Here is a 14808-nt window from a genome sequence, read left to right on the forward strand (position 1 = left end):
ATGCAATTGGTAAGCTCTCAGAGATGCCAACAATATTTGAAATGGTTGAGTGCCATTTCATCTGAAATGATGTAGCAGTCCCCTCTTGTTGCTCACTTTTGTCATGTGCAGCGTGTGAAATATCTAATGGGTAAGCAGCAACTCAAAGAGCCCTTAGCAGCCACTGAGCTGTCTAATCAGTTTGGCTCTGGAAATATTGAGCCAGAGTCGGATCAGATGTACAAAGAGCCTGCGAGCAGAGTTACATGACTACAAACTTGGTATGAGAGGAGACCAAGCAAAACAAAACAGACGACAAAGGCACGATTTGCTTGCTGTTAACGATGCCTCTGTAACATCACAGGCTATCTCCAAGCTGTATTTTCCACTGCATTGCTGGCTTGCAAAACTTTTAATGGAACAAGTTTTTCTGGCAGAAGAACACTGATTTTTATCTTTAATGAGCAGCCTCTCTATCATTTAGCTTCAGGAAACAGCTTCCTGGTTGTAAACTGCCTGAGAGTGCTGACAGTCAGTCAACTTCAAAAGCAGCCAGGAGAAACTTTCTTGCTAACTTTGGGAAGGAATTCAAAAATGCTGAAAGGTGCAGATGATGTTGTTATGGAGCAGGAGGACTCTGCTTCCCGACATGGAGAAAGGACAAGTTGGGATATCAATGACATCAAACTTCCCCAGGTATGTGTCTGCGTCTTAGAAATTCATCCAGTTCTGACCAGTTGTCTCCACTTCACCGCTGATCTTAAATGCTTTCTCAGTCATCTATGCCTCATTGCCTTTATTCTCTTTGCCACTTTGAGGTGAAAAGCTAGAAAATACTGAGCGAATACTGAAGTTTCCATGCATTTTTCCTTAAACGTATTATTGAAAGAGCTGCTGATACATGAAAAATAGCAATGCTGCAGATGCGTTGCCTTTCTAGTCCACTGGTGGATGAGGTGCAGAGAAAGCAGGGGAAAAAATTATCTCCTGCTGTGGGTGCTCAATTAAAGATGTCCAGGACTCGCTTTTTGCCCTGGGTAGTGCTTTATGAGAAGTGAGCACAGCACCCACGACTGTCTTACAACTCTGGGTGCTCAGCCTCGCTGCAGATCAGGCTCCAGGCAAGCGGCCTGGCTTTCCACATGGGGGCAACACTCCTTTCATGAGCACCTAGGGAAAGCTTGCTTCATGTTTGCAGAGATTTGCTGAGAGGCAGAATAGTGATCTTTCCCTCCCTCAGTCCTTTTCTAGTCCTCTTATCTAAAAATTTCAACCATGCTCTCCACTGAAAGCCCACAGCACCCTGCACGCCAGCGTCATCTCGCTGTCCCTCACCTCAGCATACTTGTGCCAGATTCCTCCTGCTGCGGTCCTTCAGCGTCCAGCTCTGCCTTTCACCTCCCAACCCTGTCTTCTTACCTGATCCTAGTCTCTTCCCTACTATGCCACTGCTGTTCGCCCAAAGCCTCCATGTCCCAGGCTGCCTCCTTCCCTGCCCTCCACCCCAAGGTCACCTTCACCTGCATTTCAGCCTGGAGGCTTCCTCCACACCCTTCCCTACACTATCTGATGACCCCTGGGGGACCACATGAGTTTTGCTCTTCTCAGTTGATGTTCTTGCTGCTGTAATGGCTCTCAGTGGCTGCGATCAACAATTTCAAGGAAATTCCTACTAAATGTTTGTACCCTTACAAGACCTTCTCCCTCAAAACCATCAGTGGGTATGTTAGGTGCTTTACAGCTTACTGCATTTTACTGTGTTGACTGTACCCACTGAGATGATGTGTGTTTGGTCCTTTGGGTTTTTTTCCATTGAGTTTTATTTTTATTGTTCCTTACAGTGTTGTCCGTGGGGTTTTTTTGCTTAGTTCATAGCAGTGAAAATTAAACCTGACCAGGATGTCAGGTTTCTTTGTTTTGGACTTCAGAAAAATCACCGTGGAAGTCTTTCACGGCAGTTAGGCCAAAACGAACCAAAGTCCAGAACTAAAGACCTACAAAAGTGGGCATAGTCTCAGTTTGATTCAGTATTTGCCCTTTTTCCAGCAAGTTGAGCCAAATCAAGCCAAATGATTCAGTGTAACACTGCTGTGAATAGCCTGAAAGGCAAAGCAGGTTCTCTGTCATGAAAGCTAACAGAAGTTAGTCAGGCGGTGACTGCTGCCTGCAAGGACAGTATCTGCTATTTTACATCAGATGCCCCACCTTCCTTTCCCAGGGAGGTCCTGCACTGAGCTGGACCCGTGGATGAGTGAGAACAACCTCCTGGCCAGGCTTTCCTGATGCTTTGGGGCTCGTGGGGAGCCACAGGGATCTGTGTTTTTTCTGCCTTCTCTCCACTGCTCCTTCCTGCTAACCAGCATCACCTGCTGGGGTGCTGGAGTCACCCAGGCTAGAGGACACCCAGCAGAAGACCAGGTCTGCTGGGCTCTTGCACAAGCTCTTCTCTTCCCCAGCCTAGAACTTGGCTTGCTTTGGTCTCTCCACAGGACGTAAGACAGACAGACTGGTTTCAAGAATGGCCAGATTCCTATGTAAAACATATCTATAGCTCAGAGGATAAAAATGCTCAGAGGCACCACAGCAGCTGGGCAATGAGAAACACCAACAACCACAACTCCCGCATCTTAAAAAAGTCCTGCCTTGGGGTGGTGGTCTGCGGCAATGACTGCTCGACCTTGGATGGAAGGAAGATCTACCTAAGACCAGCCATATGTGATAAAGCTAGGCAAAAACAACAGCGTGAGTATGAACATGGCTGTTCATTATACGGCAGTTCATAAGTGAACACAACATAAAAGAAATCAAAGTAGAGGATATTCTTTGGATTCTCCAACCTTCCTGCTGCCGTTCCTTATATTCAAATGCAACTCTTGATTTTGGAACAATGCATTTTACATTTCTTACTGTTGGGGGAGGAGTTGTTTGCTTGTTTGTTTTCTCATTTTTTTTCTTTTTAAATCTCTGTTTCTGATGGTTAGAGATTGATTCCCAGCCTTCTCAGGCCCAAGAGTGAGGCTACTGAGAAAGCTGTGCAGTGCAGGCAGCTTCCTGCTGTGCTGTTCCTGCTGACCTGAGTGTTGGCTTCATTATTGCATGGGCCCAAGAGTAACTCAGGAGGCAAGTCTTGCAGGAAAGAAGTTGCTCATAAACTATGATGACTGGAACATAGGCCTCATAGTCATGTCACCGGAGCAAGACAATATAAATAAAGAACATGAGCTGCACGCATATTTTTAACGAGACCATTCCAAATGATTGTTGATTGCTCAGTAGAGCTAGCTGCATACTGCCTTCTGGATCTGATGAACATTTTGGCTAAAGAAAGGTATTACTCAAGCACTCACTGAGGTCAGAAAGATGTCTTCAAGAAAAATCGGACAAGAACACATATGACATTCCAGACACTGCCAAGTTAAAAACAACTAAAACTGACCATGATAATAAATGATAAAATGATAATAAAGCTATAATAGAAATAGGTTTTGCCACTTATATTTAATAATGGAACAGAATAAAGGCAATGATTAGTTCGCTTATATTAATTTTTGCTTACGTTTGAAAGTTGTTTGCATAGTTTTTCTCAGTGCAGTTTCTGAGCCCCAAACCAGAAGTGACAACCCACCACCAATGAACCGTTGTATCACATGGGATTCATCTGATCGGTGTTGTATAGAAAATGCTTCCCACCATCTTTGCTCCAGGGAAATGCTGTCCAAACTGCAATGGACCCCTGCGGCTCCTTTCCTGCCGAGGCCATGGTGGTTACCCAGTTACCAACTTCTGGAGGCATGAAGGCCAATTCATATTTTTTCAGGTTGGTATAAAATTACCTTACATTATGCAAGTTAATTTTAAAGACTCTTTTTTAAGATTGATTAAGGACATTTTTTGTTCCAACAAATAAGGGTCATTGAATATGACAAGGTCAAATGACTGTAAGGAGAAAAATTTTCACAATGAGTGGGCAAGGTCCTAAGCAACCTGATCTAACTCTGAAGTTAGTCCTGCCTGAGCATAAGTCTGAGCTAGACCTCCGGAGGTCCCGTCCAACCTAAATTAGCCTATGCTACTATGATTTTACAGCATGTTATATTTTTCATTTAGGCTTCCACGAAAACCTGTTGATTTTGAAGCACTTTGCCTCAGGTACATAGGAACGAACAAATCCTCAAAAAGTCAGAAATGCCGTGTTATCTCAACCTCTTCTCCAAGGCACCATGCATAAGCATGAGCCTATCTTAGAGCAGGAAATGGTTGTACCCAAGGGACTGTCTATCGAAAACGCCATCTGTGCATTTTATGTAACGTACATCTGGAAAACAGTATATGCAAGTGTTTAAATAATGGGCAGTATTTCTGGAAGCTGTAGTCCTAGTTTAGTACCATAATGACTGAACTGGCTCCTGTTTTCCAGTCTTTCACTTATGTGCAGGTTAAATAAAATTAATTCTCTGTGGAAGCTAATGGAAATTAATGTTCTGATAAACATGTCTGAAGTGTGAGAAGAATGGAAATTACGGCAGGGACGCTGTAGCCAGGCTGCAGAAGACCTTGTGGCTTCAACTGAGGCTCTAGTGTGGGCAGTCTTTTCTGCACATAAATGTGGTGCACTGGTTTTATGATTTCAGAGAATTTCTACCCCATCACACTTCATCTGAGATATGTTTGTTACTTGAGCTCACATTAAATAAGTCTTATTAAATACAAAGCATTAAATGAGGCCATATGTGTGGTTTTGGCCTGTGCTACAAATTCCGCTCCCTTGAGATTAACAACAAGGTTGTTTCTAACTTTAACATATCATAATTCCTTTTTAAAGTCCAAAGGAGCTCATGACCATCCACGTCCAGAAACAAAACTAGAAGCAGAAGCAAGAAGATCAATCCAAAAAGCACAGACAGCTTTTTCTCCATCTTCTCCAAGATTAAAAAGAATCCGGGAGATTGAGGTAACTCGTTATCAATCAATGAAATTATGGGGTGAGTGATCCATGGTTCAAGGCACAGTGGAGGCTATCTGGGCTTTGGGTCTGGGTGGGAGCAGGCTTTCCACCTCCGCATTCTGCCTCCCCGTGATCAGGCCAAGAAGGAGCAGGGCTGTCCTGAGCATCCTGCTCTGCTCAGCACTGTCATCCACTGCCAGCACCCCCTGTCTGGAGCCTCTTTGGGCCTGGTGGCAGCAGGGGATTACATCTATACTGGTAAACAAAGCAGGACTGGAGGGCAGGCTCAGTTGCTTTACTATTCACATGGTCCCTGCCATGGCTTTGGCCACTGCTAACTCGTGCTCACAGACAAAATGCCCTGGCGCGGGTCAGGAGGACAGCATGTGCCAGGGACCTTTCCCTGGCAGGATTTTGGACAAGGTTGCATCAGGTTTGGGTCCCTTCACTGTACACACCTGGCTTTGAACCTACCTGTGCCCCTACGTGCCGTCATGCTACAAGCCACAGGCAATAAGAATCTCAAGCTGATGCTGTGAAAAATGGTCCTTTGTGGGCTGCAACACAGCCCTTGCATCATTTCATTTCAGGTCCAGAGGTCGCCCAAACCAGGGTGTAATGTGGACGCTGCTAGGCCATGCATTTTGATCCCTGTTACCAACAGTCCTTGGCCTCATTTTATTTAGCACCATGGACATAGCTTTTCCCCAGCTCTTTCCCTTTTTAAATGCAAGAGTTGCCTTTAGAAAAATTTCCTACAAGTTCTTTGTTAGTGCTGCTCCAGAAATTAAATTATTTACAAAGAAATCCGGGAATAAAGTAATTAGATATTTAGTCTAATCAGTATTGACATTGAAGGAGAATATTAGAAGGTTTTAATTGGATTTAACTTACAGTATTGATTACACCACCCCATGAGAAAATTGTAACAAATGAACACTTTAAAACTGGGAAATACTTTTGGCAATAACTGAACTCAGGAGGAAGATTTGTGTATGTGTGTACACGTACACACACACACAGAGTATACCATTTTACTATAGAATACAATATATAACATTACCTCTATGATATGCCTATTATATACTGTGTATGGTATCTTGACAAAACAAACTTGTCATTGACAATGCAAATCCAGAAATCCGTACTCCTTCTTCCTCCAGTCCCCCAACCTTTACTTAAGAAAACCCACTTACTTCAGTAGCAGGCCTGGATGGTTTTATTCACAGACTTAATGCCCGTCAGGGAGAGAGATGCTCTCCTGCAGGGCAGCTGCCCCTGAGCAGGATTTGGCCATCCGCAGACCCTCAAGGGCTGTGAGGGCACCCTCAGGTGCAGAAGGCACTGCCCCACCCTTGGAGAGACAGCAGGAAGTCGTGTTTTCTCCATATTGACATGTGTCCCGAGGTCCTCCACTGACATGGAGGAGGTGCTGCAGAAGAGCGAAGGCACCCTCCACCTCTGGTTGTCCCCCCTGGGTTTTGCCACGGTTGATCAGGGGAAGGTGCATCACCTCTGCCTTGTGTGCCCTGCTTGCTCCCTGGGTCTCCAGGTGGGCTTTGAAGGCAGAAGAGTGCTTTGAAGGACTTACAGAGGCACTGACGTTAAAACATCAACTCTGCTGGGTGTGGAAACCCTTGTGAAAGCGTCTACAGAGATCCCGTGGACTGCTGCATGCCTGATGGAGGGAACTGGGTAGAGCAGTGAGGCTGTCTCCGGTGACCTTTGCAAAGGCTGTGTTACACGCAACTGTACACCACCAGTCTTCACATGCAGTTTGTCTTTTGGTGCGCTAGAGGTGGTGCATCCTCCCCAGCCTGGTGTTCGGGACAGTAATTAGCGCCCCTTCAGCTACAGACAAAAGGGGTAATTGGGCTAGGTGGGGACAGCCTTCCTAAATGGACAACATGGGGAAGCAGGGGGATCCAGGAGCCCAAGAAGTAGATTCAAAGAGTGAACAGAGGAAATAAAACCCATTTGAATAGAATATGAATTTAAGAGCTGCAGCTATTTCTACTGGAAATATTCAGGAGGACACTAAAAACCGGAGCTCAGGAGTGACTCTCATGGGGACACACTGACTTGGGATGGGACAGTCAGAGAGTACAGGATGGACTGATGGTGGCCTCTTGACACAAGCGCCTGGAAACATGAGCATAAGAAAAAGCAGCTGAGCCACTGTGGAAATCTCTAACAAATACAGAAACAATGATTTTCACATCACCAGTTTAATTCTGTCCCCATGAACACTAAAATAGTCCTCACCTAGGAAATGTTACTGAGCCACATGGCTTTTTTTCTTTTACGCCTGAGCCTCCTGGTCTTACTGAGGTCAAGTTCCCTCTAGACATGTCTTCATCTTTCCCTTCCTACAACATCTTCCTGGTGTTTTCACTTCGAATTTTGTGGGAGTAGGAACAGACCAACGATGTCATAAGTATCTAATTGTAGAGCCTGCTCTTCAGCTGGTCTGACTCTGTGCAGTCGGAGTGTTACCATTTACCCTCAGCTGGCTTTCCAGTTCATGGCTCTCCGGCAGGTTTTTCTCAGGAATAACCCATCATATTCGTGTTCTGCCAAGACTGGCTGTGATACAATTAACTCAGGAATCTGAGTTAATTGACACGCAGAACCTGTGTTGCTGAATCTGCAAAAAGTCTTCTGAAAAGATTCAATTGTAATGTGCTCACAAGGCACCAGGGAGGAGAACTTTAGAAAAATGTATGAGCCCAAAATAGAGCAAGTGATACACAGGATGTTTTCTCTATGGCATCAGTGGGTCTTTAGCTGAAGGTTGGCTGGATCCTACATCAGATTGTTGGAATTTCTTCTCATGGTGAGTGGAGAACAGCTGAAAGGAGCTTTGCTACTCTGGCAGTCAGTAAAATCACTATAATTAAATGGATGCAAAAGCAGAATTACGAAGAAGAAAGACCTGTAAGTACTCATCAGAAATGATAGCACAGAATGAGTGTTCTGAAAGGAATTAAAGTTTGCAAAATTATAATCCAATAATTAGGGCAATTAAAGAAGTTGTGAAATATCCAGAACAAAAGACCCAGAAGCATAATTCTTGTGTGCTGCTCTGTCCCTGAATGAAATTTCTGTTTATGGGGTAAAAAAATGTAAAGATAGGAAAATTTATCAGTTAGAAATAGAAGTAGAGCTTCTATTAGAAATAGAAATAGAGGAAAGCTGAAGCATAACATTATTTTAGTGAAAAGATCACTTCAAAACAATCAGTTTAAAAAAATTATACTTAGCTTTTCCAGACTCTACAGAAAAAAAATTAATTCTGTGGTGTCAAATGTACTAGCATAATTTCATTTTCAGGTGCTTCTTCAGTATATGCTGGCAGTGGACCCCGAGGGCTGTGAATGCGAGGTCTAACAATTCTTTCAGTGTAAAAGAGGGGTTGGGCAAACACTGGTGAAACAAACCCAGACCCGTGATCTGGGAGCCCTGTTTGGTTTGCCCCTAAAGCCCACTGGCACTACCCTACAAGGAGGCTCTGCTATGGCATCTGCTTCGTTACCTGTATTAATTGAATGCATTCGTGAGGGTCTCATACAGGACGGTTTTTATTTCATGCTGCTAGACTACACCTTGTTTTACTAAACCACGCCTTGCTTTCCCAAGTCTCTGACAGGTGCAATGCCAACAAGGGAGGCTTTGCCTTTGCTTCATTCCAAGCCGGATGCTTACACGCTACCTGCTAATTTCGGGGGACATTTAAGCAAAAGCTCCCGGGAGCCGACACTGGGCAGCTGCTTTGGGCAGCCGCCATACCCAAGGGCAGCTGAGGAGGATGGGGGCTCCGGAGGGGCGCCGACCTGGAGCAGGAGCCCGGCCCTCGGGAGGACCCCCAGCGCCAGGAGGCCCTGCAGCGGCCCCGCCGTCCCTGCAGCCGACCCGCCCTGCGCAGCCCCTTCCCCCCAGCACTGCGCCCACCCCAGCACCCAGCACGTCCTGCCCGTGACAAAGGGCGGCCATGACCCCTTCGGGCCTAATGCTGGCCCTTTGGGGGATGAATCCTGTGAGGAGAAACCCCCACTGGCCTACGGCGGCAGCTGCCTCCCTCCGCCACCCTACCTTGCGCCTCAGGGAGGCCCCTGCCCCATGGCGAGTGGGGCACACCACCACCGCCAGCTCTCAGCACCTCTGAGGGGAAGCGAAGGAGACGGGGGCGAGGGAGGGCGCCATATGGGTCTCAACTACTGCAATGATGATATGTTTTTTAACTTGTACCCATTACGGTGACCGGGTTTAAATGTCCTCTCTCCCCCTTCCTCTGGCAATGGGCCTAATTCTCCAACCCTGTTGCAATGCCGATGTGAAAGTGCTACCATGCCAATTCCCTCTTTAGCTCCTCTTGCAGGCCTCAGGAGGGGCTTTCATACCTGAAGACTTGTCTTTGTTCTTTTTTTTTTTTAACTGTTATATTTTCCCCACTATTTCATTGATCTAATAAAAGTATCAGCTCTTCTTACAGACTACCTCGCTGCCATTCTGGTTTGGTAGCATTTCAATCCCCCTTGATGCTCGGTTTGTTCAAGCCTGTGGGACTGTGGAAGGTGCAGATGGATGACCTCAAGGACCACAACTGTCATGTGTGACCCTCTGCACTCTTCCAGCTTCTTCGGGCAGTGATCTAAGTCCCTCCACTGCAGCAGCCCTGCGAACGTATTGTATAGAATCATCACAGAACGGTTTGGGTTGGAAGGGACCTTCAAAAATCATCTAGTCCAACCCCACTGCCATGGGCAGGGACATCCTTCACTAGATCAGGTTGCTCAAAGCCCCATCCAACCTTACCTTGAACACTTCCAGGGATGGGGCATCCACAGCTTCTCTGGGCAACCTATTCCAGTGTCTCACCACCCTCGTAAAAAAAATCCCTCAAGTCCAATTTAAACCTACCCTCTTTCAGTTTAAAACCATTGCCCCTTGTCCTATGACTACAGGCCTTGGTAAAAAGTCTTTCTCTATCTTTCTTATTATCCTCCTTCATATATTGAAAGGCCACAATAAGGTTTCCCCAAAAGCTGCTCTTCTCCAGGCTGAACAACCCCAACTCTCTCAGCCTTTCTTCAGGGGAGAGGTGCTCTGGCCCTCTGATCACCTTCACGGCCCTCCTCTGGACTCGCTCCAACAGGTCCATGTCCTTCTTATGTTGGGGGCCCCAGAGCGGAACGCAGTACTCCAGGTGGGGTCTCACCAGAGCAGAGTAGAGGGGCAGAATCACCTCCCTCAATCTGCTGGCCATGCTTCTTTTGATGCAGCCCAGGATTCAATGGACTTTCTGGGCTACAAGTGCACACTGCCGGCTCATGTCCAATTTTTCATCCAGCAGTATCCCTAAGTCCTTCTCTGCAGGGCTGAACCCAGTTTCATACCTGTATATATTCAAGGTGCCTTGCTGCTTTTTCCAGACACTTTTCATTTCTTTTAGTGCAGACTGTAGGGAATCCTTCAGCATCCTTTCCGTACATCACCCCGTTTTCCGACCGCTACCGTAAGCTACATTTCAGCAGGAGGTATCAGTTCCCTACATTTGTTTAAAAAAGTAGGGTGCCAAATATGAATTTTCTTGCCTGAACTTAGTAGCCAGCCCAGAGACCTTTAGCAAAGAGTCCTTTATCTTTTCCCATAAATCACGTCTGCATGACTTTCCTGCATGGCTAGCCTCTGCTGCTCTCTGGACTGGGTTTCAGGGGCCGCCGGCCCTCGCCCTGCAGAGGGAGGCACTGACACACGTCCCCACTGCCACCTCTGCAAGGAAGAGCTGAGGGATGTCATGTCTGGAGCCACATTTCATGGCTGATTCCTCTAACCACCACGAAGGTAGAGAGCCTTGGCTCCACGTGCTGCACAGCTGGTGGTCCTAACCATGCCCTGCCCTGCCTGCGGAGCAAGCCGTGCCCCAGCAGTCCGAGGCGAAATAAACTTTTTATTGGGATGAGTCTGGGAGGACAGTATTACGAAACAAGTGGCAATAAAAGCTTCACAGTACCTCAGACTGTGGTGTATCTTGTGTCCATCAAACAGGTTCAGTCTTGTCATTCGTCTTTTTTTTTTTGCTTGTTTTCCTCTTTTTAGATTCTCTCTTTTTTAAAAAGACTTTGGAATATACTAGTTACTAGGGAAACCACTCTCATTGTGAAGGGTGGAGTTCAGAGACATTTACGAGACAAGAACAAATTATATTTATAGAGTGCTTCAAAATGTTTATTGCAATCTGTGAAACAGGGGATGTGTAGTGATTTGGTTTATGTGGAAAAAATCTAAATGTAGGTCACAAAACGACAGTCCGATGTTGTATGTGAAGGTTAGTTCACCAAACTTTTATTTAGTCTGTGAGTTACTCCCACGCTAATACCAAACTTTGTGTGTTTTATGATGATTCTTTGGATCAGTAACTCAGAGAAGGAAACTTTCATCAAGGGTAATAACAACCTCCACCTCTAAGACAGAAAAAGGGAAATCAATAGGAGCCGTAAGCGCTTGTGCTTCGGGAGGTGAGCTGCAGGACAAGGGACAGACAGGTCCCCCAGGGCTGCGTGTCCCATAGCTGAGATTCCTCTGCGACTGCCAAACCGGTCACACCAGCGAGGGACCGCACAGGGCACGGACCCTGCCCACTGCCATTCTGCTCTGTCTCATCTCGCCTCGCCTCTGAATTTCTTACCTCTCCGCTGCACCGCTGCCAGCATCGCCTTCCAGCAATGGTACCATACAGATGTGTGGTACCACACGTCCCAATGTCTGGGAGGCTCCTCAGACATTGTTCCCACACCAAAGTACCATCAGTTCCCTTTACACCCACCAACCTCTTCCTCTGTTTTTAAAAACTTCCAGCAAAGGGGATTCGATAACCGATCCCATAACCCGTTCCATGGCTTGACCATCCCAGTCCCAACTGTTAGCATTTTTTTCCTCATGTCTGATTTTCTTTCCTGCAGATCAAACATTTCTTCAAGTCTTTGAAGATGGGTAGCATCCAGTTACTGAGTTTCACAGGCTTCCTAAAGGACTGTTACTACCAAACCTCCCTAAAAGACAATTACTACCAAACCTGCCTTCCTGCCTGAGAAGCAGGAAGCTTTTTGGTGGTTTGCCTTTCAGTCTGAACCAAAAGGCTTCCGAAACGAAACCTATTGCCGCGGGCACAGCTTCACTCAGCAGCTACCCGCCATAGCAGGGCCGTGCCTTCTTGCAGCTCCTGTGCTTGTAATCCTGTGCACCCAGGACTGTCCCACAGTTTGGGGGGACCCCCAGCCCCTGTTCATGCAGCGTTCATCGCACCCAGTATGTTTCTGAGAGGAGCACGTTTCGGGCTCAAGGAGGACAGGTTATTCCTTTTTAAAAAGGAAGAAACTGAGACATCATGATTTTTCTAAGGTTAGACGCAGAAAGGCTTTCCAGATTTACAAGCTGCCAGGGTCAGTTTGACCTTTCCATGTTCTTGCAGTGACTTCTGTGCTGGCAGCAACTCCCTCCACTTTTGGTACAATCAGCACGGTGGGTCAATATAGTGCCAAATTTATATCTGTTTGGCTCAAAATATGAAGATACCAATCCCAGCTCTGACCTTTGCAAAAATGACTTTTTGCAACATATTTGGGATATGTGAAAAGAAATGGATATATGTCGCTGCTTTAAGCCTCTTTTAACCAGCTCTAAGGTGGTGTGCTCAGTTGGGCGGTGATAAGAATCAGAGGTGACAGATGGCACTAGATGCATTATCCTCTGCAATTTTAAGAAAATATACTGAACGCTGAGGTTATTCAGGGTAGCTTCATGAAGAAACACCAATTGATATGTGAGGATCCATCCCTAGGTAACTCTGTAACCTTATTCTCTGCTGCAGAAAATGGTTTTCTGCAAGGCACAGCTGCAGTAAAATATTAGGAAGGCAGTAAAGATGCAAGGAGGTCAGGATGTGGATGATTACACAGGCAAAATGTTTTGTTCTGGCTTATCGGTCTTTCAGATGGCTGTAGCTACTGCCAAAGCTTATGCAAATATCCCTACGTGGCATGGATGGTCTACCCTCGCTGCTTTCCCAAGGTCTTAGCTCTGAAAGCACTGGCCTCAACATTTAAAGGGTATTTCTTTGGGAGTAATCCCTGCGCTGGCTCCAAAGCAAATATTTTATATATAAGGGCTCTTCTGAGGCCATTGGAGAACCACAGCAATGTTGCTCAGAATGATACATTAGCCAGACTGTATCTTACAGAAACACAGCTTTTATGGGTTTTTTTTTGACTCATACAGCATTTAAAGATGAAATCTAGACATATAATCAGAAGGAGTTATCTTAATAATACAAGGCAGCAGCTGGACACCTCCATTTTTTAGTGAATTTATCCTCAGAATATCATTGTGAGAAAGGAAAATGCGTCTGTATCAGTCATACCAATGGGGAGATGAGAAGGCAGAACGGGGATTTGACCCACATCTCTCCAGCCCTGGGCACATACCCTGCGTTTCTTCTGGCCTTCCTCTCTCCGGGGCCTCTACCTTTGCATGTGAAAAGAATTGCAGTTCAGACTGAGCACAGCCAGATGTTTTCATTTTCAACTTGTACAAAGCCCCTGCCCTTTGGCAGACTGAGGCTATAAACTGTTCTATATAAACTGCAAGGTTATGGACTATTTTCTAAAATATGGCCCTAAGTGCATTCTCTATATTTTTAAATGAAACAAGTGTGTCAAACTGCTGGTGGTAGAAAGGACTCCAGCTGAGGAAGCTTTAGGGGATACGCTCCGAGTAATTGTATAAAGCCTTTCTTTCCTCATGGCCTTTGGGAGATTTACTAATCTGTGTGCCTGGTACTCCTGGAAACTTTGCTTCGCTTCCCCGCAATATAGTCATTTGGGGCTTTTTAAGTAATTACAGTCAAGGAGTTAGAATGGGACCATCCAATGTGTTTGACTTTATTGCAAGCAAAATGTACAAAAGTGGCCCGTGGTGGATCTCAGCAGGGATATGGCCTGTCTGTGCCAGGAACAGGCTTTATGTGGCAGGGTAGTGACTGGCGTGGGGACCCAGGGGAGGCAGAGGAAGATGGGAAGGTGGCACAGTTTATTTAAGAAGAAAAAATGAAGGAAGTCTGCTGGTGTCAGAGTAAAAATAGATGCAATCAGTAATCAAAGCAGAGTGTGAACAGGGTATTAACATTGCACATCTGAACACCTTAAGCAGTTTGGACCTGGCTCTTGTGCAAGCTATGCAGACTGGCCCTGATTCAATACAGTGCCCCTTTCTCCCTGAGCTGCTGCAGTCCCCAGGCACTATGGGGTTTTTGTCTTTCCCAAGGTAAACTTCACCAACATTGCCCACCTCCTGGAGTGAGGAGGACTCACCATCGATGCAGGGGAACCAGGTTAGGGAGCACTTACACAAACCCAACACACATAAGTCCATGGGCCCTGATGGGATGCACCCATGAGTGCTGAGGGAGCTGGCAGGTGTCATTGTGAGGCCACTCTCAGCAATCTTTGAAAGGTCATGGTGATTGGGAGAGTTTCCTGAAGACTGGAAGAAAGCAACGTCACTCCTGTCTTGAAGGAGAACAAGAAGGAAGATCTGGGGAACTACAGGCCAGCCAGCCCCACCTCGAAATCTGTGAAGGTGATGGAGAAAATCCTCCTGGAAGCTGTTTGCAAACACATGAAAGACTAAAAAGTGATCGGGAGCAGTCATCATGGATTTATGAAGGGGAAATTGTGCTTAGCCAACCTGATAGCCTTCTACAATGAGATGAGTGGCTTGGTGGATGAGGGGAGAGCAGTGGATGTTTCTTATCTTGACTTGAGCCAGGCTTTCAGCACTGTCTTCCATAACATCCTCACAGACAAGCTGATGAAGTATGGGCTTGC

General features: G+C 46.1%; 1 protein-coding gene across 1 annotated transcript; it reads left to right on the top strand.

The window, feature by feature from the left end:
- Nucleotides 1-573: 573 nt before the first annotated feature.
- On the top strand, nucleotides 574-9184 carry GCM1 (glial cells missing transcription factor 1). Its single transcript, XM_050894988.1, has 6 exons — nucleotides 574-675; nucleotides 2469-2721; nucleotides 3684-3796; nucleotides 4802-4930; nucleotides 8564-8773; nucleotides 8888-9184. Exons 1-6 carry the CDS (start codon nucleotides 574-576, stop codon nucleotides 9182-9184), a joined length of 1104 nt encoding a protein of 367 aa, XP_050750945.1.
- Nucleotides 9185-14808: the final 5624 nt, after the last annotated feature.

Source organism: Gymnogyps californianus, chromosome 3 (genome assembly GCF_018139145.2).
Source record: "Gymnogyps californianus isolate 813 chromosome 3, ASM1813914v2, whole genome shotgun sequence".
NCBI classification, from domain to species: domain Eukaryota; kingdom Metazoa; phylum Chordata; class Aves; order Accipitriformes; family Cathartidae; genus Gymnogyps; species Gymnogyps californianus.